We start from the raw sequence: 23134 nt of genomic DNA on the forward strand, positions 1-23134 counted from the left end.
AATGCTCAGATGAAAGATGAACAGGGAACTCTGGGCACCGGAGAGAAGCTGCACTTGGCTACACTAACAGGGTGCTGCAAGTACTTGGTGGTCCTGGCTTGAAGAGGGCCTGGACTGGGAGCTTAGATTTGAACACAAGAGCAACATGGAATAACCATGCTTCCGGCTTTAGGAGGCTGCTTCTGTTGCATATCTTGCTTTCAAAATAGAATATGGGATGTGCAGAAGCTGCTCTTGAAACTTTCAGCTCTGTGTCTCATGTTCATAACTAGCAGGATGTCCTATATAATTCAAAGTTGTTCTTTGTGGAAAAGGAACAAAAGGCTGCATCTGCGAGCCCCACAGCAGACTCACCACAACAGCGACCCCCTCATGCACCATGGAGGGAGAGGCATAGAGGCTGGTGGAGTACTTCCCAACATACAGGGTGGGCCTGGGAGAAAAGACACATGTGTTCCAGTCATTTCATGTACAGATCCCACAAAAGAGGGTTTTGGGGAAAGCAGAGTCAACCCTGAATACTGCCCACGGGAACAGCCTCATTAGTCCTGGGCATGGAGGAGAGAGTTGGGTGTGAGGCAGGGGTGCCGTCAAGGAATCGGACAGCAGGACTTCAGGTTCCAGCTTCACGTGCTGCCTTCCAAAATACAGACAAGCTGCCAAAGGGTGAGCCTCAGTTTCCTCATCTGCAAAATGCCAGGGCTGGGCTACACATTGCTCAGTGTAAAGGACCGTATCTGATGACCAGTCAGCTTAGCACCCACTGCATAAGACTCTTGAATGATCCTGATCAGCGCATTTCCATACCACTACCCCCAGTGTTACCACCATGCTGTCTCGGGGCTTTTTAAGGATTCTAGAGGCTCAGCAGAGGCCTAGAGGAAGAGTCAAATGCTCTCCTCCAGATGCCCAGAGCAGAGGGATTTGTAAGAACTTCCAGTCCCCTAGCTAGGCAGTCTGTCCTTGTCTGGGGCAGTGTGGAGGGGATGGGGCCATGGCTGATGGTGGTATCAATGTACAAAAGTGGGAGCTGCACCTCTAGATGCTCTGGCTACTACTGTCTACAGCCTTTGTGGGGCCAGTTATCTACTAAATCACCAAGCCTCTTTCAACAAACACCTTCCATAGGAGCAGTGTCTTACAATTTTGACAACACTTTCATGTACATTATCTTCTTTGATATTTCCCACAACTCTGTGAAGTGGGAAACTGAGGCTAGCCATAATTAAGTGACTTAGTGACAGGTTATTAGCAGGTTGGGATGGAAAACACAACCTACTGAGTCTTTGATATATCATACCACTTTTTTTTTCTTCTGCTTTTTAAAATGAACATAGCTTACAATAAAAATTTAGAAAATACATGAAGATAAAAAAAATAAATTTCTAGCCATGCACAGTGGTGCATGTCTATAATACTAGTGACTCAGGAGGCTTAGGTAGGAGGATTTAAGCCAGCCTTAGCAACTTTTATTTTTACTCAAAATAAAAAATAAAAAGGGCTGGGGATGTGGCTCAGTGGTCAAGCATCTCTGGGATTCAAACCCTGGTACCAAAAACAAATAAATAAATAATTTAGATTTCTTCTATTTCCACAAGAGACATTGCCAAATTGCACTGTAGTTATTTCAGCAGTTTCCTTCCATTTCTCACCCCAAATTTTGACTTAACATTCAAGAGCTCTGATGCATCCAGGGGTAACCCCTGGTATTTATATTCTGGAGTTTCTGATTGAGACAGTCTTGGCTCATGATGTTCCTCAGGGCCTTGGAGACATCTGTCTTGCCCCCTAACCTCCTCCAATGTAGGGTACACTAAATGCCAGTGTCACAGCTGCCACCCTCCGCCCTGAGTTCCCTGACTCACGTCAGTTTGCTCTTGGCCTCCGTCTCTTTGGGGAACGGGTACTTCCACTTGGTGATGCGACCCACCTCCCCAGACATGAAGGTCAGGTAGCGTAGGGTCTCCACAGCGACATTGATGTGCATCACCTTCCTCAGACCCTCCCGCTGCCAGACGTAGAAGGCCACCACTGGAGAGGCATAGTTTTGAATCCACAGGACGTCCCCAGATTCGCTGTCCACAGTCACCACCAGTCCATCACCATTGGATACAAAGTGGGACATCTCTGTAAAGATCAAACAACAAAAGTACACTCAGTCTCACTCTATCCCACAACCACATCCTCTACTCTCTCGGCAAACTGCGGTCACTCAGAGAAAACAAGACTTCTGAAATATTCTCAGAACAATTTATGGTTTCCATGAACTTGTTCAGGTTCCCTGATATCAAGACACTGAGGGCTGCCTGCAGTATAAACCTAAGATAGGACCATTCCCCCAAAGACAATTTCTTCAGTCATGTTCTCTGCCATTCTATTTAATAAGTGAGTAAATACTAAGGAGAGAGGAGACAATAGAGCTGCCTATTAATCTGAAATTTTATAGCATTGTTTGAAATCCATAGATCAAGCTGCAAATCAGACTTATGAGCATCTCACTCACAAAGGAGCATTCAGAGAGAGAGATGAAAATATTCTAGGCAGAGTCATATTTTCGGATACTAAGGTTAAGATGATCAAATTGGTTTTCGGTTATCGTTTGAGTTGGAGGAGTGTACATTTAGAGAAATAACTAGGGGATGAGCCACAGTTAGAGTAGCCTTCTTGATGAGGCTGTTAATGACACATGCTGAGCCCCCAGTCCCCTGTACTGGATACTGAACCTGGGGGGTGCTTTACCACTGAGCTACAATCCAGCCCTTTTATTTTTTATTTTGAGACAGGGTCTCACTAAATTGCTGAGGCTGGCCTCAAACTTGCCATCCTCCTGCCTCAACGTTAAGAATAGCTGGGATTACAGGCATGTGTCACTGTGCCTGGCTTATGTGCTGATTTTTAATTATAGTGTCCATGGGCTTGTAAATTTCTTCTGTGACACACAGGGACTCAACAAGGTATGCCCTCCTTCCTCTTCATCTAAACTCACTACCATTCTACTTTGGTTCCCCTCAGACTTCTCACCCAGGCCCTGCCATATTGACTGGGACATTTTTACTACACGCCAACAGCAAGCCCAAAACCCAGTGATAAAGGGTATCTTAAAGGAAATCCTCTTTCTGGAGAGGTCATTTCCCATAGATGGAATGTGCCTGCCAACCTCATGCAGCCCACGAGGAGCACTTACTGTAGTCCATGTCGTCCTCGGGCAGTGAGGCTGCATAGTCAAAGTAGGTGGCATTCCAGCGGAGCTCGCGGGTTTTGGTATCATACATGGTGATGGTATATTCTAAAGAACACAGACCAGTCCACCATCACAAAGTGATCTAGCACCTACTTAAAGTGTTGACCTTATCTAGTTACAACAAACAAATCCTCCCTAAATTACATGTTAAAAAGACCAGGTTATCCATGTGGAACAAGAAAAGCAATGTGCGGGAGAACTATAGTCCCAGACACACGAGTGAACCAGCAGCATGTGTAGCAGAGACAAGTCACCCTTGCTGTGCCCTGTAACTACCAGCTCACAGAATCATAAGAAAGGTAACAGTTGTGTTTATCCACCCAGTTTTTGGGGTGATTTATTATGTAGCAATATTTATATGACATTAGAAATCATTACCTAGAAGGGGAATGATGCCACCAAAAAACCCTAAAACATGTAACTTTGACTTGGGAAAGGTGAAGGCTGGAGGCTAATAAGAGGACTGTTAGTGGAGACTTGAAAAAGTGAAGAAACCATTTCTGGAACCTGAAAAGGGAAGACCCAGCTTATGAGTTTCCATCAATGTGACACAATTAGTGAGACTACTGTTTATAGTAACTTGGAATGCACTCAGGGATCTGGCTGAGATTTCTAGGTAAAAGGCAGAAAATGCTGAAATATTTTTCTTAGCCATGTATGCTATACTGCAAGACAATGAGCTAAAGAAATCATTCAGCTTTTAAGCGAGAACATAGAGAAAAGAGAGGGTCCAGGACTGGCTCTCCAGCTAGAAAAGATGCCCAATGTAAAAAAATAACCTCAATGGCCCGGGGTTGTGGTTCAGTGTTAGAGTGCTTGCCCAGCATGTGTGAGGAACTGGGTTCTCATAAAAAATAAAAACAAAACAAAAGAAAAAAAATGACCTCAAGGCAAAGATTAAATCCAAAGCACTCACTAGCTATAAAAAATAGGGCCTCAGGTCAGGGTCAAAATCTAACTCAGAGTGAGTCTACTGAGACCCTTCCTTGAAACTTCAGGAAGATTTAAAGTAGTATCTCTCAGACCCTCTGTAAGGTAAAAAGGGGTATAAGAACCCTAAGAGTGTTGTGGTGCCGTAGCACTCTCACATTCCAAAGTAGGGATTCAAAGGCACAACTGTTATCCAATGGTATAGACTATAACTTGACACATGAGAAACCCACAAAGTTTTTAAAGGAGTAATATCACCATGGACTATAATGATCAGAGATAGTTAAAATGAAAGAAAGCCTCTGGACTCCCTACTTTCAATGAACAAAGAACAGATTGAGAAAGTTAAAAAATAGCCATTTTTATGGAAAAGAAGGATTTCTTGAAAGACAGAACCAAGAGCAACTGAGAACAATATATTAATAAAACCAATCCTGGAGGGCAGAACTAGGCCCTAATCAAGGAAAATTCCCTGTCCCCCAGAGTAGGGGAACTTGAAAACATATACCTGGCTGGATTTCAGAATTACTAAGGACCAGTATCTGCTATGTGCCTAGGTTTCCTTCCATTTTTGAAGGGGAATTATTACAACAGCTATCCTATCTCACCATTGTATGTTGGGTTGGGGGAAGGGGCAGGTGGGAGAGTAAGAGAACTTTTCTCTTTCCTTCACCTAATGAGAGGAGGCTCCTACTTTGACACAGACCCCATGATGTTGAATCTTCAGAATAATGCTGTGACTAGACTTTGGGGATCTTGGGAAGGGTAAGTAGATTCTGTAAGCAGAAGGGCTGTAAACTACTGTAGCTTGAGGGAGGACTACAGGGCAATATCTGAAGATCACCACCAACAATTCTTCCCAGGAGTATGCAAGTCACTCTTTCTATTTCTCCACCTTTGGCTCTGGACTGGCTTTGTGACTTCCTTTCACCAACAGAATGCAGTGGAAGTAAGGTTCTAGGACTTCTGAGCTCAGACCTTATAAGGCATTCCAACATCCATGTTTATCAAGTGGGAATCAAGCTGCCATGTTAAGAAGTCCAGGCTATTTTGTGGAGAAAAGTCACATGGAGGTGGACCAAGGTCCCAGACACAAGTGAGCCAGATGTAGAATAGAGATGACTGTCTTCACCCATCCCTTCCTGAATCCTCTACCCAGAAAGTCAGGAATAAAATGGAAACAATAGCTTTACACAGTAATGCATGTGTACCTAATGCCAGAGCATAGCCCAACTCCCTTAAATGTCCCAGTTCTACCTGGAACTCCATGATTTTTATACCTGGGTAAAGCTGAGACCACTGTAAGGTTTTACCTGATGGAAAAGGTAAGCCAACAAATCCCAAGCAGTCACAACAGTACAAAATTAGAACACCTGATTTTTATAGGGGGAGGGTTATAAGGCAGCAGCCTATGACCTCCCTCCTAAGACAGGTAAGGCCAGCCAGCTGCTACAGGGACCAAGATCGGTTTCATTGATTTGTAGAAATACACTGTTTTCTGAAGCATCTGAGGAAGGTTCTGTCTCTTTCTTCAAAGCTTAGGTTGCCTGAATGTTTAGACCTAAGTTTAGAGCTCAACTGAACATGAATTCATTCCAGGTTTTTAAATATTTTCATTTAATGACCTGCTTTACCTATTTTTTAAAAAAATATTATTGACATATAATAATTGTACATCTTATAAGATTGTAGGTTTTTGTAATATTTTTTGCTTCTAGATGTTTTCTTGAGTCTTCTTTTAGTTTTAACTTTTGTTCAATAATTTTCATGGTGATCCTGATGCATGTGAGGTATTGTACATATGAAAATGAGTAAGACGTTGCTCACCCATTCACTTGTTTAAATATCTGAGCACCTACTGTGCATCAGGGAGTATGTCTAGTGTGGAGATAGAGCCAAAATAAAGTCTTACCCTAGGAGAACTGATATTCTAGTGAGAGGGGCAGAAGACAAGCACATAAAACTTATAAATATATAATAACAAGCATTAAGAAGGTGACTGAAAAAAGAGAAAACAGAAAATGGTGTGGTGAAGTGGGTGCTATTCATGAATGTAAAGGGACAATGACAGGGGTGTGATGGCTGCTATGACAGGCCTGTCAATTGCTACATGTGTCCCCAGAATGAGAGAGCTGAGTGGAGTGTCCCTGGGCAGGGTGGGAGCTTTGAGGCAGGGGAAAAGTGTTCACAGAGAAGGGGACTCTTGAGCAGCTGTGGAGGAAGAAAGGACATCTACCATATAGGCAACACCAGGCATGCCTGGCAGAAGGGATACCCCATTCTGAGTCGTAAAGAATAGCACTGCTATTCTGAGAACTGCAGGTAGTTCACCCCAATTGGAAAATGTTCTAATGAGGGAAATGCAGCAGTGAGGGCTGAGAAGTGACAGCTGAACAGAGGGGCTATGTGGGTCATGGTGCAGCTTAGACTGCACCCTTTAGGCAATGGAGGCCACTGCAGGGTCTTAGAAAGAGATGCTAAGGTTGTTTGAAGAAGGCAGCCCTGGCCACCTTCTGGAGAACCAGGTCAGAGCAGAGGCAGGTAGGGGAGCTTTATCAGATTCTTTCTAGAAACAGGTCGATTGTACAAAATGGTGGTTCTTTTCTTACCTGTCCGTCCAAGATACAGAAGAGAGGTTGATGGGCAGAGACTATCTGCAAAGGCTGATGACAAAGTCTGCTGCTTCTCACCAGTCAAGAGGTCGATGACATACCAAATGTCCTGCTTTTTACCTAAAGGTCACAGGATACTCTGTCATTTACACTTATTCTATACAGAAAAGAAAATCACTGCTTAAGTAGTTGTTCTAGATATTCTACTTTATCCTGAGAAACAGGACTGAAATTCTTATAATGTTGAAGACATTTCTATGCTATTTTGAAGGTGATAGAGTAAATGGTAATGTGGAGATAACTTCTTAGGCCACTGGGTCTTACAATCACTTAACAGTCTGATCATCGGCATAAAAATTTCTCCAAACCCCCATAACTAAGTTATAGTAAAAAAAGTTCTCCTAACTTTCAAGTTAGATTTTATTGCTTGATTAATAGCCTTTAATGAAAACTCTGGCCTGTAAAGAGCAATCCTTTTCCCGCAGACAAGGAGCCAAATACTAAAGAAATGTACTCAGGTGTTCATCTCCTTGATAACCATAATTCATATTTCTTAACATCCCTACTAATTAAGCCACATGTGAAGAGGATCTATAGTTACTGTTTCTAACTATAATTAGCTAGTACCTGTGACTGGTCAGTAGTGCTAGCTGTAACCTGATGCTAAAGGGCAAAGTTACCTCAGCCTCTCCCGGGGTCAGTAAGTTATTCCCAGGCCACAGGTCATACCCCTCGCCTTGGTCAGCTGATTAAACGATATGAACAGGTGAACAGCACAGCCAAACACCAGTATGAGGGAAACCCAAGGCATTCGTATCTGTGCTATTCAACCAGGGCATCCTAGGAATGGTGAGGAAGTGCATGGGTCTCTGGTTTGAAGGTCAACATATTCCCAGAAGCTATGACCTTAAAAGTATTCTACGTCCAAGTGCTTTTGGAAGCAGAACAATGAGATCCTAGGAAGGTTACAGGGCATTGAATTTGCTAGAGCTACACTCAGTTCTAACATGTGGCATACATGCTGATCCCACATGTATGCAACTTGTCCACACATTGTGAACTCTCTATTCTCAGTAAGATGTTAATATGAAAACGACTGAAGGTAGAATGAGAATGTCACCAATCAGCTGTGACCATGAATCCTTTCTATCTGGCATGGCATATATCAAGGACAACTGCAGTCTGCATAACCCAGCTACTACCTTAATGGACAGACTGGGGAACTACCATGTTCTTAAATATACTTAATAAACTCATTTAATATGGCATCACACAAAGATAATGGAAACACAATGTCCTAAGTAGACCACAAATGACACATTGCTGGGAAAGGCTGGAAGACCAGATGGGAAACGGTGACACAGATGGTCAGAAGATAGTTGGATGGGCCTGGCATGGCCCAGAGAAAAAAACCTGTTGGTCATTTCTTCTGAATCCATACGCTGGGGATTCCTTATTTTGAAGGAAGGAAGCAAGAGCCCCAGTGTGCCCAGCAAAAACTTAAAAGCTGGCCTGCATTTGAGACCCAGAAAAACATATAAAGCTCCCGAGGCAGGAACAGGCAATAAGCACTTTCAGTTCCTCAAAAAGAAAGCTGCTATATAAACACAGGCTATTATTACTACTATGATTTCAAGATAAATACAGCTCTCCTTTGTGTTACAAATGCATTTTTATTGACATTTTGGCAGCAAAATGGTACAGAAAAGCAGGTGAGCTGATGCTTTAAAAGCTGTGACCCCAGAGGTATAAAGGCAGCTTATCTAGGCAACCTGTTAAGTGCTGTTTCTACCAAATATTCTGATAGCAGGAAATACGAAGAAAGCCCTATAATTAATAGGCAGGGCCTAGCTTTCCTTCGTTGGCTCAGACAATTGTATTCACTTTAAATTTCACACAGTTGCAGCTGGGATGTTGTAATTTTGAAATCACAGGAGTAGGCCAGACCAGCAACTAAAAGCTTGTTAAATGAGTAACCATATTTACGGTGTCAATTTTTCTCCTGGGTGAAAAGAACCCTTTCTTAACTGGTCAGCCGATCCTGGCATGAACAGCACTTGCAGTATGACCAAGGCAAGAAAGACCTTTCCCAGAAGGATTGGCAAGGGGGTGACGACAGCAGCCCTCTCTCTCAACTGCCATTTGCCCAGATTCCAGGACTCTCTGTCAAAAGTGATCCAAGTTTCAGTGTTGAGAACAGGAACTCTTACCCATGTAGAGGATTCCATCTGAACTTCGGCATGGGGATGCCTGTACCAACTCTGGGATGGTAAAGGGAAGTTTCTTTTAAAAAAAAAAAAAAAAAAGTAAAGAAAACTTAAAAAGGAAAAAATAAGTTAACCAAGTCTTATGCAATTATTACAAATTTACTGGGCAGTCTGTTTCTGTTACCCAGTTCTGCTAAAGAAAAGAACACTTAGCAGATGGGAGTTTTCCTAATAGGAACCCAAGAAGAGGGGGGTACCCCGTGTTTCCATCCACTACTGAAAGGCCTTGACCTCTGAACTCTGTAAATACTAATTCCTTTACTTGACACAGGAGGCCAGGCTTTCTGTCCAGGGCACTTACCAGGAGTGACATAAGCCTTTTCTGAGAAAAGAACACAAATATGGAGAATTACACTGTCTTGGTAGCTCTAAGGGTAGTGGAAAGGATTCTCCCATCTTGGAAAAGTGACCCAGAGTTGGCTAGACTAGGTAGAAGGATGATGATGCCTTTTAGAGGTGGGAGGAGGTCATGATTTTAATGCTAAAGAGAAACAACCTTGCAACCAAGCTTCAAGCTTGGAGGGAATAAAGGCACCATTACATGGGCAACACAAGAGTTGGAGGCAGAAAAAGAAGTTTGGTATTTCCTTCAGTAAATCATTCTCTACTGAAAAACAAAAAAATTGAGCTTTCTGGTTGAAAAAGGAAGTTATGGTAGGTGCCAGGAAAAGAAACCAAAAGAAATCCAAATGTTTCAACATGTTTCATCATAAAACTGACTCTTCTGCATCTACAGCTGACATCTGACAAGTCCTTTTGGTCTATGCTCGTTTCAGTACACTTTATTTTTGGAATACTCTTGTGTTTCTGAAACTATTCTACAGATACTGCTGTTACAGAAACTCCAGGCTACAATGCTGCCACTTTTTCTCCAAGAGAAGATTTCTCTGTAGCATTGATAAACAGAACTGTAAACTGAATCAATAATTTGGATTTTCCTGCCATTTCAACATTCAAACTAAGCCTTAGAAAAGGCAAAATGCCAATCGGAGGCAGTAATGCCTGGGTTTTTGCCAGATGTTTCTGATAATCAGAAAGTGGTTGCCAGTCCTCTGGTTTGGAGTCCTGGGCCCTGAACTGAGCACTGCCACAGCCCTCCTGCTTTGAGGCCCAGGCTGGGAAACCTATGATCTCAGGAATTACTAAGCCACAATACACAGGAAGGCACGGTGGTGTTAAGAGCATCCTCTTCAATTAGACTTCTTTACATCCCAACTCCAGTCCTAAAAGCTTCAGACTTATTCCCTAACTTCTCTGGGCTCAGTTTCCAAAATGGGGAAAACATCTACGGGCTGCTGAGAGGCTCAACATTTTCTGACAAACAAGGTGCTTAAGAAATGCTGCCAGGTGGTGGGGCTTGGCGGCGCACACCTGTAATCCCAGTGGCTCAGGAGGCTGAGACAGGAGGATCAACCTCAGCAACAGTGAGGCACTAAGCAACTCAGTGAGACCCTGTCTCTAAATAAAATACAAAATAGGGCTGAGGATGTGCCAAGATATTTTTATTTTATTTTATTTTTTACATTTTGAGATAGGTCTCACTAAGTTGCGAGGGTGCCTTCAAATTTGCAATATCCCTCCCTCAAGCTCTTAGTCACTGGAATTACAGGTGTGCACCACAATGCCTGGCTCAAAAACTAATTTTAAAATACCCAAATTAGTACCCATAATCCACTTACAGTTTAGACCAATGGTTCTCATCATTGGCTACGTATTAGAATCTCATAAACTTAGAATCTCTCAAACTTTCTATGAATCACATGATACACAAACAGAAAAACACAATCACACACCTCAGTAATTATTAATCACACCTCAGTGAATATTCTCATGGCATTAGCACCTGATGAAGAAAACATTTCTAGCACTCCTGAAGATCCCTCTTGTGCCCCTTTTTTAGCCATTAACTCTTGGGGCAACTATTATCCTCACTTCAAAACAGCACAGAGTAGGTTTTCCTGCTTTTGAACTTTATATAAATGAATCATTTGGAATGTAGCTTTTTTGGTGATGTTTTGGCTCCACATTGCATTTGTGAGATAGATCCATGTTGTGTAAGGTCACACACTGTTAATTCTCACTGTCACAGAGTTCATTGCATGACTGTCTCTGTACTTATTTATTAAACATTTATTTTGTACTTTTGACTAACTCGGATCCTTGTTGTAACAATTCTGCAAACATTGCCTTCAACTCTTTTTTATCCTCTCCCTGTGGTAGTGGGGATCAAATCCAGTGGCACACCCCATTTTCTTTTTTTGTTTTGAGACAGGGTCTTGCTAAGTTGTTGAGGCTGGCCTCAAACTTACAATCTTTCCGCCTCAGTCTCCTAAATCCCTGGGATTAAAGATATGTGCTACCACCCCCAGCTTCCCGTTATTTACCCCTTTCTACCGTTGATGTTATTTGGCTAGTTTCCACTTTTTGTTTATTATTAATACTGTTGCTCTACATTTGAGTGGTGTCTGATGTGGTATACATTCATGCACTTCTGTTGAGTTTATATTGGGTGATGGTTACCAGGTTGTATGGACTCTATGCTGCCAAACAGTTTCCCAAACCAGTTGTGCCACCTTTTATCTCCAACAGCAGAGAGGATGCAGTTCTGGTTGCTCTACATCCCACCACGTGTTTCCCTTTTTTTTTTTAAATGTTCCCATTTAATCATGCTGGTGAGCAGCTGTATGCATACTGAGTAACAGCACAGCCCTGTGATTTTAATTTGAATTTCCCTAATGACTAATAAAATTGAACACCTTTTCATATATTTATTCATCATTTAAATGTCCTCTTTTCCATTTCTGTTGGGTCATCTGTCTTTTTCTAACAGTCCACAGGAGCTCCTTAAATATTCTGAATTTGAATCCTTCAACAGTTAAATAGAACATAAATACTTTGTTGTTTCCTTTCTTCAGGGTAAAAAGTTCTTAATTTAATCAATTTTGCCTAGATTTATGGTTAATTTTTTTTTATATTCTATTCTGTCTACTCTAAGGTCATGATGACGTTTCACTACTCTTTCCTTAAAGCTTTATTATTTATTTATTTTGCATTTAGGTCTTAAATCTGTCTGGAACTGATTTTCATGTGGACAGTGTAGGGTAGGAGTCAAGCTATTTTTTTTTTTCTTTATGGCTATCCCAGTTGACTTATACCATTCACTGAAAAGAGCATCCTTCCCCACCATAATGTGGTACCACCTTTGTATAAATCAGGTAACCATGTATGTGGGTCTGTTTCTATTACTGGGAAGTTTTGTTTTGTTTTGTTTTAATCCTTATGTCTCAGATTAATGCAATTGGGACTTTCCCGGACTGAGACCTAGGCTCAGACATTTTTCAGAGTTTCCCCAGGTTATTATGATATGAAGCAAAGGGTGACAAACACAGATCTAGATTCTCAAATGGAGACAGGGTGAATACTACAGGCCCCCCTGAAGGCTGGGACGGCGGTGGAGACAGTGTTTCAAACTACACCCCCTCCTCTCAAGTTGAAAGTCTCTGATTGGAGCCAATCTTGTCACTGCAGAGACCCCTCTATCCTTCCAGTGTGTTGGCTGGGCCACCAGCATCTGCTGGTCTGGGTCTGTTTCTGAACTCTGGACACTCATTAAAAACTCACTTAGGAAGCTGTGAAAAGATACTGGTGCCGAAGCCCCACTCCAGACTGCCTGAATCAAATCCTTAGAAGTCTGTTTCAAACTCCCAGGCCTTGGCATGCAGACACAGTTAAGAACCCTCCAGGGTACACAAAGAAGCTAAATATCCTCACCGTTAGGCCTTCATTATTCTTGCCCCCAAGTGTATACAGGCTGCCATCATTGGGATCTGGGAGGAAAGCAGGCCTAGAGATGAAATAAAAAGTATTAGTGATGAAGTATAGCCCAGGGGACACAATTGAATACCAAAGCCATGCAAAGTCACCATGCAGCAGGAGTGGGTGTGATGTGAGTGAGTAGAAGACAACTCCACCTATTTTCTCTCATGTCAGCCACAAATAAATAAAACACCCTATGGTATAAGTGGAGAAAACAACCTACAAAGGAAGGATCATTAGAAACTATAGAAGATAAGTTGTCATTTGGTCAAAGCACTCTGGATGAGGGTAGGGTAAGTGAAAAGGACCCAGCATGCCTACTTTCCAATCGCCTCCTCAACTGAACACAGAACATCAACAATTAATATTTAATAGTATGTCATGGTATATAAACAAGCAGAACAAATCTAACTTTAGTTTTGAACAAATGTTTATTTTTCAAATGGAGGCAATAAAAGCAGACTCAGAAAACCTGACGTCAGAGAACTCGCCCGGGAGAGGACTGGGGTCTCTGTCAGCAGCTTCCCACTAAACCAATGGGAGGTGGTCCTCCGTACAGTTAATCTGCTAAAGACTGAACTATGAGAGTCACCCAGAAACCCCTGGCTGAGTCCCTGTGCAACTTAAGACATGCCATCATCTGTACAGGGGATATCTGGATTTCCCTGTAATACATATACTCTAGAAGGTCAGTTCTCTCCTCTGACTTTGAAGAGGGAGAGATCCAAACATTTCTTTTTTCTTGCAGTATTGAGGTTGACCCCAGTGGTACTCTATCACTGAGCTACACTCCCCAGCCCTTTTTATTTTTTGTTTTGAGATGGGGTCTGGCAAAGTTATCCAGGCTGGCCTCAAACTTACAGTCCTCTTGCCTTAGCCTCCTGAGTAGCTGGGATTATAGGAGTGTATCACCACACCCAGCAAGAGATACAGACTTTGGAAGTTTAAACTCAAAACTCAACTTAAGGTTCATCTCAGATAAACTCTTTTAACACACTGTCCTCTTCTCCCCAAGGATCACAGCACCCTCTCCCCATCATATCATCTGTAGCATTCTATATACCTCATTAATTCTTCTTATACCTTAAACTTGTGCCTGTATGTGCTCCCAGCAATTAGCCTGGTAAATGTTGATTGAATGAATAAGATAATGAATTAAGGGAAATATAGAGCAAATCAGAAAACTTACTCTTCAACGTGCGTTGGGACCTGCAGGACTGGGTCTGTGCAAAAGAACAACAAAGGCATCATCAGACTGGAAAATGTCAAGAATTCCAGAGATTTCCCAGGACCAAGTGACAAGTTGTACTGATAATAGAGGTTGATATACATGAGATAACATCTGCGAGGGCACTTTAGAAATCCTACACACAAAGACACCAACATAAACTCTTAGGATGGTCCCTGAGACTGGATTGAGAACTGAGCCCAGAATGGAACTGCTGATAAGAAACCTGAGTGTCACTCGTGGGGTAGATATAGAAGAAAGAACTAGTCATTATCCTCAGTAGACAGGAGTGACAACATCACTATCTGGCACATTGAGAACTTCTAAAATCCAAATCATTACCTTGTCAGAAACCTGGAATTATATAACTAATTAGAACAAATTTAAAAAATATATGTTAAAAAGAAAAGAAACCTGGAATAGCACTAGAAATTCCCATTATGAAATGCCAAACTGTGGGTAAAGAACTGATGCTGACTGATGGTAGACGTACACACACTTTGAAGCAGCCTGAGGCAATCCTGGATCTTTCAAGCATTGATTCCTTTTGGTCCTTTAGCTTCATTTCCTTAAAATTCAATTTTAAAAATGTAAAATATAGAAAATGCTTTTTTTTACAAAGGTGCTCACAATAGTATTACAAATGTCTAACTATTCAATAATATGTTTAAATTATGGAATGTCCACTTAGTGGGAAATTAAGGTTTTAAAGGGGCTAATAAAAGTTTTAAACATGTACGAATCTTTATTCAGTTATGACACTGCATGTAGAGTATTAATGCAAGTATGGGGAAAATTTTCAAGACACAAAGAAAAACTAGATGGAAAGACCAAAATGCTAATTGAAAGTTATCTCTGTAGGAGTATAACCAACCTTTTCTATATTTCTCAAATTTTCTACAAAAGCAAGCATTACTTTTTAAGTTGGGAAAAGGGTTTTGTTTTTCCTCTAAATCAATTTCATATTTACAACAGTTAAAAATGGAAATGTCTCCCTAGATTCTCCTGGCACACATCAAGAGGTGGCTCCTGACTGTCTGGAATGGATGGTGGTAGAGGTGAGAGGGCATGAGCTTGAACACATTTGAAATCCTCAGGCAAGAGGCTGGAGGAGTTATTGCCAACATTCAAAACCCTATGGCTACAGCTGTGCTGTACACAACTTCAGAGAACATTCTAATAGGATTTTGTATGTAGACTCCCAGACCCAGGAGGCTCTGCTTTATGGTCTCAGACAGCTGTCTAATCCCCCTTGCCAATTGGGATTCTCGATGACGGAAGCTTTATCAAGCTTCATCACATGTTGACTTTGCTTTAAAAGCCCAGCTCCTACACAAAGACATACGGTGCTCACTACAACAGAAGTACACTCACCAGATGTGGTCTGTGGGCAGCAAACAAACAATTCACTAAACCAAAAACACTTTAGGAAACAGGATGAACTTTCAGTCAGTAAGCATATGTTTATCTTTCCCATTAATCACCTCTCGGTACACTCTCACAAACAGACTGATGCAAGAGACAGGAAATAAAGGTGCACGACACTCACCGACTGAAACAAAATAGTCAAGGTGCAATTAGGACCCAGGTACTTCAATGTAGCCCTGAAGTTTTGCAAGCCAGGAAAAGCAAGACTGTCTGTCATATTCCAAAGAAAGCTGGCAGTTAAAAAAGGCATTTTTTATGTTCATTTCAGTCATTTAATGCTATCACAGATAAACAAAGATAAAAAGGACACTGTTAACATCTAGCAATTCACCAGAAACAAAACACGGAGAGTGACATGACTGGAATACTTGCTTATAAGTTGATCTTTGTGTACAATGTTTGCTTAGTCTTACCAACTTTTCTTTAGATGCAGATTTTCCTGGTTTTCTCTAGCTTCCCCATGGGTCACTTGATCCTGAGGCCTCAGGCCCTAAGATGTGCCCCATACTGTAAGATACAGGACACCAGTGGAAACAAGGAAGGATTCCCACATTGGGATGTCAGAACCATGCTTGTTTCTAGTCCAGGAGGAGATAAAGTCCAGAAGGAGGAGCTTAGGGTCACCTTAGCATTCCCCATCTGCTCAGTGAAAATGGGTACCTAGATAATAAGCTCTGTAAATGTGTGGACCCAGTAAAAACCCAACAACTAAGGCCGCTCTGACAGGGGCCAGCAAGCTGAGGTGTGGCTTCAGAGGTACAAGAAAGAATCTTCTATAGATAATTTTCTTCTTAAAGAATCATTTGGATCCAAAATTTGCTTGAAAATATTATAAAAAATAAATGTATGTGGGGACAGATAAAAAGTGGCAGACTGGTGATAACTGTTAAAGATGGAACATGAGAACTTTGGGGAGGCATTTTACTATTCTCTGTACATATGCTCAGAATTTTTCCATCTAAAAATGGTTAAAGACACTTTGGGAAGCCAGCAAAATAAAAACAAAATGCATTATCTGAAAGTGTACAATGAAACATCGACAGGAAAATATGGTGGTTTTGACCTGTTAATGAGAACTGGTATCAGGCAAGATTCTTGCTTTAAGATTTCAACCATGGGAAAAGACACACTGAGCAAACTGTAAGGCTGTACACAAACACCACTGCAAAATAAGCCACTCTATCTGTATGGAGCCTGATAAGGGTAAACGCCAACCTCAACAAGTTGTTTTACTTTCAGGAAAAAGAAGGGGGGAGGGGTTTCCTTCACAAGTGTAAAAATGAGTGTTATTCAAGTTAAAAATGAGGTTACAGGGAAAACTGTTGCAATCAACGTTTGGTCTCTGGATCAACTCAGGAAAGCAGCCTGCTCACTGCTGCCCTGGGAGGAGCAGCCGCTGGACCCGACGTTGCTTCCCTAGTGTCCGCTGGGGCCTGAAATGCCCCAGCCTTTCCACACACAGAAACCAGCGTTCTGGCTGCTACTGGGTTGTGCTAAACTAACCATCCTTGCTAATTTGAGGCTGAAATGACAAAATAGATGTTTATATCATTCCTTTGTCCAAATTCCTAAACACTTCTATCTCCATAAGAAGTTTTGTTCCTATTTCCTGCTTTAATTCTGGAAGGGCATTTCCATGTTCTCACCCCTGCCTCTCTTTTCTCTCTCAGGAAGCATATCTACTTCTCTAATCTTAACCTTAAGAGGTGGATTCTAGGTCCCCACCATGAGTTCTTCCCTCTAGATCAATTAACTAGACATTTCACTATTTCCTACCAGCACCTCAACCTCTACCATCCAGGTCACTCCCCACAGAATGGCTACTGCTCGTGATTACCTTATTGAGTTAAGGGATCAACCATTCACTTAGAGGATAGCCAAGACTCAAATACACTGCTGACACCTATTTCTCCCCAACACATGCCACTGATTGCCAAACCCTGTAGTCTATTTCTACAAGGACTGTCATCCTGCTTCCTACTTCCAGTGTCCCTTTAACATCACAGAACACCTTGTGTTCCAAGTCCTCCCTTTTCTCCTCATCTATGAGGTCTCAGGAATCAGACAAATGTAGGCTTAAATCATAGCTCTGCTACTGACCATCTGAGTGACTTTCGCAAAGCTTAATCTCTCTTAACCTCAATTTCCTCATCGTAAAGGGGGAAAAAACAGATGACACCAACTTCATGTGGCATCTCTGTGGATTAGATGAGGATTAAATATTTGTTAAGATTTTCAGTCAGTGCCTTGACACAGAAAAGAGTGACCCTTTTAAAAACAAATCAGATTATGCTTCTGGTTATTCAAAATCCTTTGTTAGCTCCTGATCTCGCTCAGTCAAGTCACAAAGTCGCCCATAAATCCCATGCAATCCTCCTCTCACCTTTTACCATCCTCCTATTGCCTCCAGCCATGTGGGCCTCCTTGCATTCCTTGAATTCTGCCCAGCATGCCCCTGTTTCAGGGCCTTTGCATTGGCTGTTCCTGTCTGCCTAGGCGTTTGACCAAATGTCATTATCTCACAGAGGTCTTCCACGACCACTGCTTATTCCCCTGGGATATCCCATCCCTCTTCTCTGCTTAATATTTCTCCATGACACTCAGCACCTCTGAAGATCTTTACATTTTGTTGCCAACTTGTTTAATGTCCAACTCTATCACCGCAAGCTCCTAGAGAGCTGGTTTATCTTCTGTTGTCTGCTGTTCTTAGCATCTAAAACAGTGCCTGGCACACAGAAGATGTTTAATGCACTGCTGAATGGAGCAACTGTTAGTTTCCTTTCTCCTTCCTGTTTAGCCTGCATATCCATCTTTGATCACTTCTAATCATCCAGCAGACATACAATCAACCCTCGACCCAGGCCCTACCTAGCAAGCCTCTTTCCTCCATCCAGGTTCTGAGCACTGTTGAAGAAAATACTGCAATCATATGTGGGGATACCTCATACACATATGGCCAGTTGGGTCTCAGGCCATTAGCTCTATCTATCTAATTTCTGGTTGACCTCGGTTCCCATCCCTCCTAGCTTCTATTTCAAACCCTGCCTCCCCACAGAATGGCTTCTGCTCTTGATTACCTTATTGAGTTAAGGAATCAACCATTCACCTCAAGGCCCTTTCTTACCACAGATGAATCTGCCTCCGGTGCTACAGGGGGACTGCATGAGCTTACTGAGACTGCCAACCCTTTACCTTCTCAGTTTGCCTGCTCCACCCTTCCCTTCCAGTCTTTGGTAAAGGGACAGGCTTTAACCCTCAAGCCCAGATACTCACACTCCCATCTGGGGCCCCAGGCAGTCCTCTGTCTGTAATCTCCAGCTCCTCCTTTCTGCTGGCTACCTCACTGCCCCTTCTGCCTATAAAACCTCTAATTCCCCCTCTCCTCTGTACATGATTCCCTTTCTTTCCTAAATGCATCCATTTTAAGTACACGGGTTGAATATTCTTGAAAGCATATCCACTCCTGTAACTGTCATCACTGTCAAGATACAGAAGGTTTCCAACACCCCAAACATTTTCTCATACCCTTTTGATTTCAATACTTCAATCCTTACCCCAGACAACCACTGATAGATTCTTTTTGTTTGTTCTATCCACATGGAGACCATACAGTTGATATTGTAGCTGGCTTCTTTCTCTCTGTATAACATTACTGGAATTCATCCCTGTTGTATATATCACTCTTTTTTATTGCTGAATAGTATTTCACCCTAAGAATATGCCACAATTTGTATATCTATTTGGGTTGTCTTAGTTGCTTTGTTGTTGTTGGTTTTGCTATTGTGAATCAAACCACTATTAACATTTGTGTGCAAATCTTTATTTGAGCCTGTTTTCATTTCTCCTGGGAAAATATCTAAGAAGTAGAATGGCTGAGTCATATTGTTTGCATTTGACTTGATAAGCAATTGCCAAACAGTCGTCCAAAGTGGTCGTACCATTCACATCTCTCTGTGTCTGCGAGTCTGCCTTTCAGATCCACACTCCATCTGCTGCTAAGAGGGTTTGACAAGGCAAATCTGTGCATGCCTCTCCCTTCCACAGAAGCCTATAATGACTCCTCTCTGCCTACTGAATGCCTTCTCTCTCGGTGGCTCAAGTCAGAGGTTCCCCAAACTTTCTCGTTCACAGTACCTTTAGTGTCTCTGTAATTTTTTCCCAGTGCCACAGGCTAAAAGAAACACCCAACCGTTTCATTTACTCAATAGTTAGGTCCAAACAACTTAGTAAGTACTTAGGGTCTAGCAACTGAAAAGTCTTTCGGGGGGTGGGGGGACCACAAAAATGGAAAGAAAAAGCTTTATTTCATTCTTAACCACAATTACTTACCAATGGGATGTGCATACCTATTGGTACCTGGACGGCACAACTTCCAAATTTTGTAAGGGACTGGACACTGCACCCTTGTTAACATTCCACATGCATTTCCATGTGGTATTTGAATTTTGGCACATGCCAAAATTTGGCAAGTACCAAAAACTCACTTTTGCAAAGATACAAAACATCACTGAAAGGAATACAGCACAATCTAATGTTAAAACTACAAATTCCCTTGAGCATGAAATTTGACACTTGTCAAGTATCATGGTGTTTCTCTCAAAACATTAAAATAAGTACAGTGGCACCCTAGGGGCCTCTCAGCACATGGTTTAGTAACTGGAATCCTTAGCATTCAAGGTCCCCCAAAACGTGGGCCCAATTCTTCTGCACAATTATCTCCCAGTGACACCTCTTCCCCAAACTCACTCTGTGCTTTCACGTTGGTGGCTACACTCACTCTTACCTGCTCCATCTCCACCTATTTAAATCTATTCGAACGCCCCTTTCTTCAGGAAATCAGAAATGCACCCTCCACTGCACTTGCAGTGTATTGATAATGCACTTTTCTCAAGGGCCAGGTACTTCATTGCCTGTGGCTTCCCTGGTTCCTAAATATCTGAGGGCTAGATTGAATTTTAATCAATCTGGGGGCAGGGCCCATCTGTTTTGTTTAACGTGAAATATACACAGAAAAGTACAGAAAGCTCACTGTACAGTTTAGTGAATAATCAGAGAAGGAGCTCTTGGGTAGGAGCTGCCCCAGTCTTTGCCCTGCTCTCACAAAGTGGCTATTGCAAATGCAGTCTGCAGAATGGAAGGAAATCAGTAAGTTAAGATCGTCGACATCACATGTGGCATACAGTCATTCAAATTTTTCCTAAGGGAAATACATTTCCACATACAAGCCTACATTATAAAATCTACGAACAGTCTGGGCAGCTGTTTTTGGCATTTGCTTCAAAATAATGGAGGAGAGTAAAGGAGACTGCCATGTGATGAACAGTACTACAGCGGGGCACTCGGTGCCAAAGGTTTTCATGATGCTATTCTCTTTTCTAAATGAAAAGTTTATAAAAAATGATAGAAGCTAACAAAGGATGGTATTTCAACAAACAGATTCCCGGAAAGAAAGGCATATCCTTTCAGCTCCTACCTGCAGGGGTCTGGGGAAGCCTGTCCCCCAGTTTCCGGGGATGCACAGTGAGAAGGGAGTTACACTCCACACAAAGACCCTGTCAGCACTACAGTGGGTGTCTCTGACATAGCCTCGCCAGAATTGGTGCAGGCATAGGGGGAATGTGCAGTGACAAGTCAGCTAAATAGAAAATGTCTTTGACAAAGTCAATCAAGATCTAAGGAACTATTTCTAACCAGAGTTCAGGATGAATGGCCTTCTGAATGATTCAGGCAGATTTCTTCCATGTAGGAAGAAATAAGAGCTCTTTGATTACAGAAGCCATGAGAACAGGATGCTCACTGACTACAGCTCAAGGAACTTTGCAAGATCGTTCTCTTCTTTTCCCCAGATGAGCACCAATATTTCTGGAACACACCGCTTCTCGAGCAGCATCTAGACAAGCACTGGTTGTACTGCCCAAATGCCCCTGGCCTTCCTTCTGACCCCCGATCTGGGCCCACATGCAGGCATTTAAAAGCAGCTTCCTCTGAAGACTTCTCCACTGTAACCAAGATGTCACAGCACAGTCAGAAATTCTCCAAACTGGCTCCTTCTAAGAAGTGTACCTCTAGTAATAGTTTGAAATGTACTACTGAGTTGGAGCTTTCAAGAGAGATTTCAAAAGGACCCACAGACAAAGTTATAACAAATTTGCCTTCCCTCTCTCTTTCTCTCTCAGAAGAAGGTCAACAACCCCAATACTAGTAATTATCTATTGAGATTTACCAGACACATCTCAAAAACAAATGTCAGGTATCTATTATCAGCTTGGTTCTCTGTTATGTACTGCTCAGGGTAATGAAAAGAAGTGTGCAGTTGACTTATAAAGTGATTATACATGAAGTGGTGTACAAAGAACCGTAAAACTTGTGGTATGTGCCACAGGCCCTCCTAGGTGCAGGTAGAAAAGCTTCATAAAAGTGGCAGGTCCTCAGCATGGGGATGACAAGCAACACGAGTGAGGAACTGTTACCCTGTGTGGGAACGAGGCCTGGTCAGTGTGACGTGTTCTTGCTGAGGCACAATACCAATATGTCTTAAAGACTTTGCAATGGCGTATGTGGGCAGCAGGACCCAACTGGAGGCTTTGGAGAAAAAGACAATGTGATACCATCTTCCAAATGCAGATTCGACAGGTGGTGGCCATCAGGGAAGAGATGAAGGAAAGGGGAAAGAGGGAGTCACACAGCTGGAAGGAAGGCAGCAGGGCAGCCCAGGTATGGCGGGCCTAAGCCACCAGCCAAACAGTCCTGACCAGGCAGGAATGAGTACAAGAAAGGAATGAGAAAAGGTGACACATTTTAATCCTAGTGGAAGGAAACAGGGAAACTAGAGAGGTACAGTCTGAATGTGATAAACTGCCATTTCCTCAAGAATGTGCTTAACGCTCTAATACTGTTTTCTTATTAAACAATATTGGCAGAAACAAAGTCAATCACCTTCTCTTAACTCAAAACTTAACACTCCCAAATATGTTCCATGCATCAAGTGACCCAATTAGGGAACATTTCTCCCTAGTGGCAGTTTATTCCTTCCCTCTGGAGGAAAGGTGCTTGGCTAATCTAAGCCCTAAACTTCCATTAAGATTGTTAGATCCCAAGTTTAAGTGAGAAAGTCTCAAACATTCTTCTAAGTCCAGCTTTTATGAGGAAAGCACTTTAAAATAGATGTCTAATCAAAAGCTCCTCAAATTGTAAATCTCATCAGAACTGGGAAAGCACATAACAAGTTTCCTTCAGGAATCATCCCTGCAGATCACACAATGTTGTGTTTGACAAGGGTGACCACACAGAAAAACCAAGTAATCAGGAAAACTAGCCATACCAACAGCAACCAAATTCTACCAGGTTCTTACTCATCTTCAACTTGATAGAAGTCATTCAGGTGGAAAAACACACATGAAAGGTTATAATCAGTCTGGAAGGAATTGAAGATCTAAAGCCCACGCGCCCAAGTGGTGCCTCTCAGGGTGTCGCACATAAACTCATAGAATTCATTCTCAAGCAATGGGGTACCATCAAACCACAAAGACATTCAAAGGTACATAAAGGGAAAGGTAACTAAGTCAGTCAACAGGAACTTTATCCATATACTTCCATAATCACAACTCTATTC

The 23134-nt window shown here is 42.2% G+C and overlaps 1 protein-coding gene across 1 annotated transcript in view; it reads right to left on the reverse strand.

The window, feature by feature from the left end:
* Positions 1 to 23134, reverse strand: part of Ern1 (endoplasmic reticulum to nucleus signaling 1) — a 58482-nt gene that overhangs the window by 24851 nt on the left and 10497 nt on the right. Inside the window, exons 3-9 of the mRNA XM_015504818.2 lie at positions 14056 to 14089; positions 12822 to 12894; positions 8994 to 9066; positions 6781 to 6903; positions 3185 to 3286; positions 1866 to 2127; positions 355 to 433 (exon numbers count right to left, since the gene is read on the reverse strand). Coding sequence (XP_015360304.1) covers positions 355 to 433; positions 1866 to 2127; positions 3185 to 3286; positions 6781 to 6903; positions 8994 to 8997 — 570 coding nt within the window. The 5' untranslated portion in view covers positions 8998 to 9066; positions 12822 to 12894; positions 14056 to 14089. The remainder of the gene's footprint in view (positions 1 to 354; positions 434 to 1865; positions 2128 to 3184; positions 3287 to 6780; positions 6904 to 8993; positions 9067 to 12821; positions 12895 to 14055; positions 14090 to 23134) is intronic.

Source organism: Marmota marmota, unplaced genomic scaffold (assembly GCF_001458135.2).
Source record: "Marmota marmota marmota unplaced genomic scaffold, marMar, whole genome shotgun sequence".
NCBI lineage: Eukaryota > Metazoa > Chordata > Mammalia > Rodentia > Sciuridae > Marmota > Marmota marmota.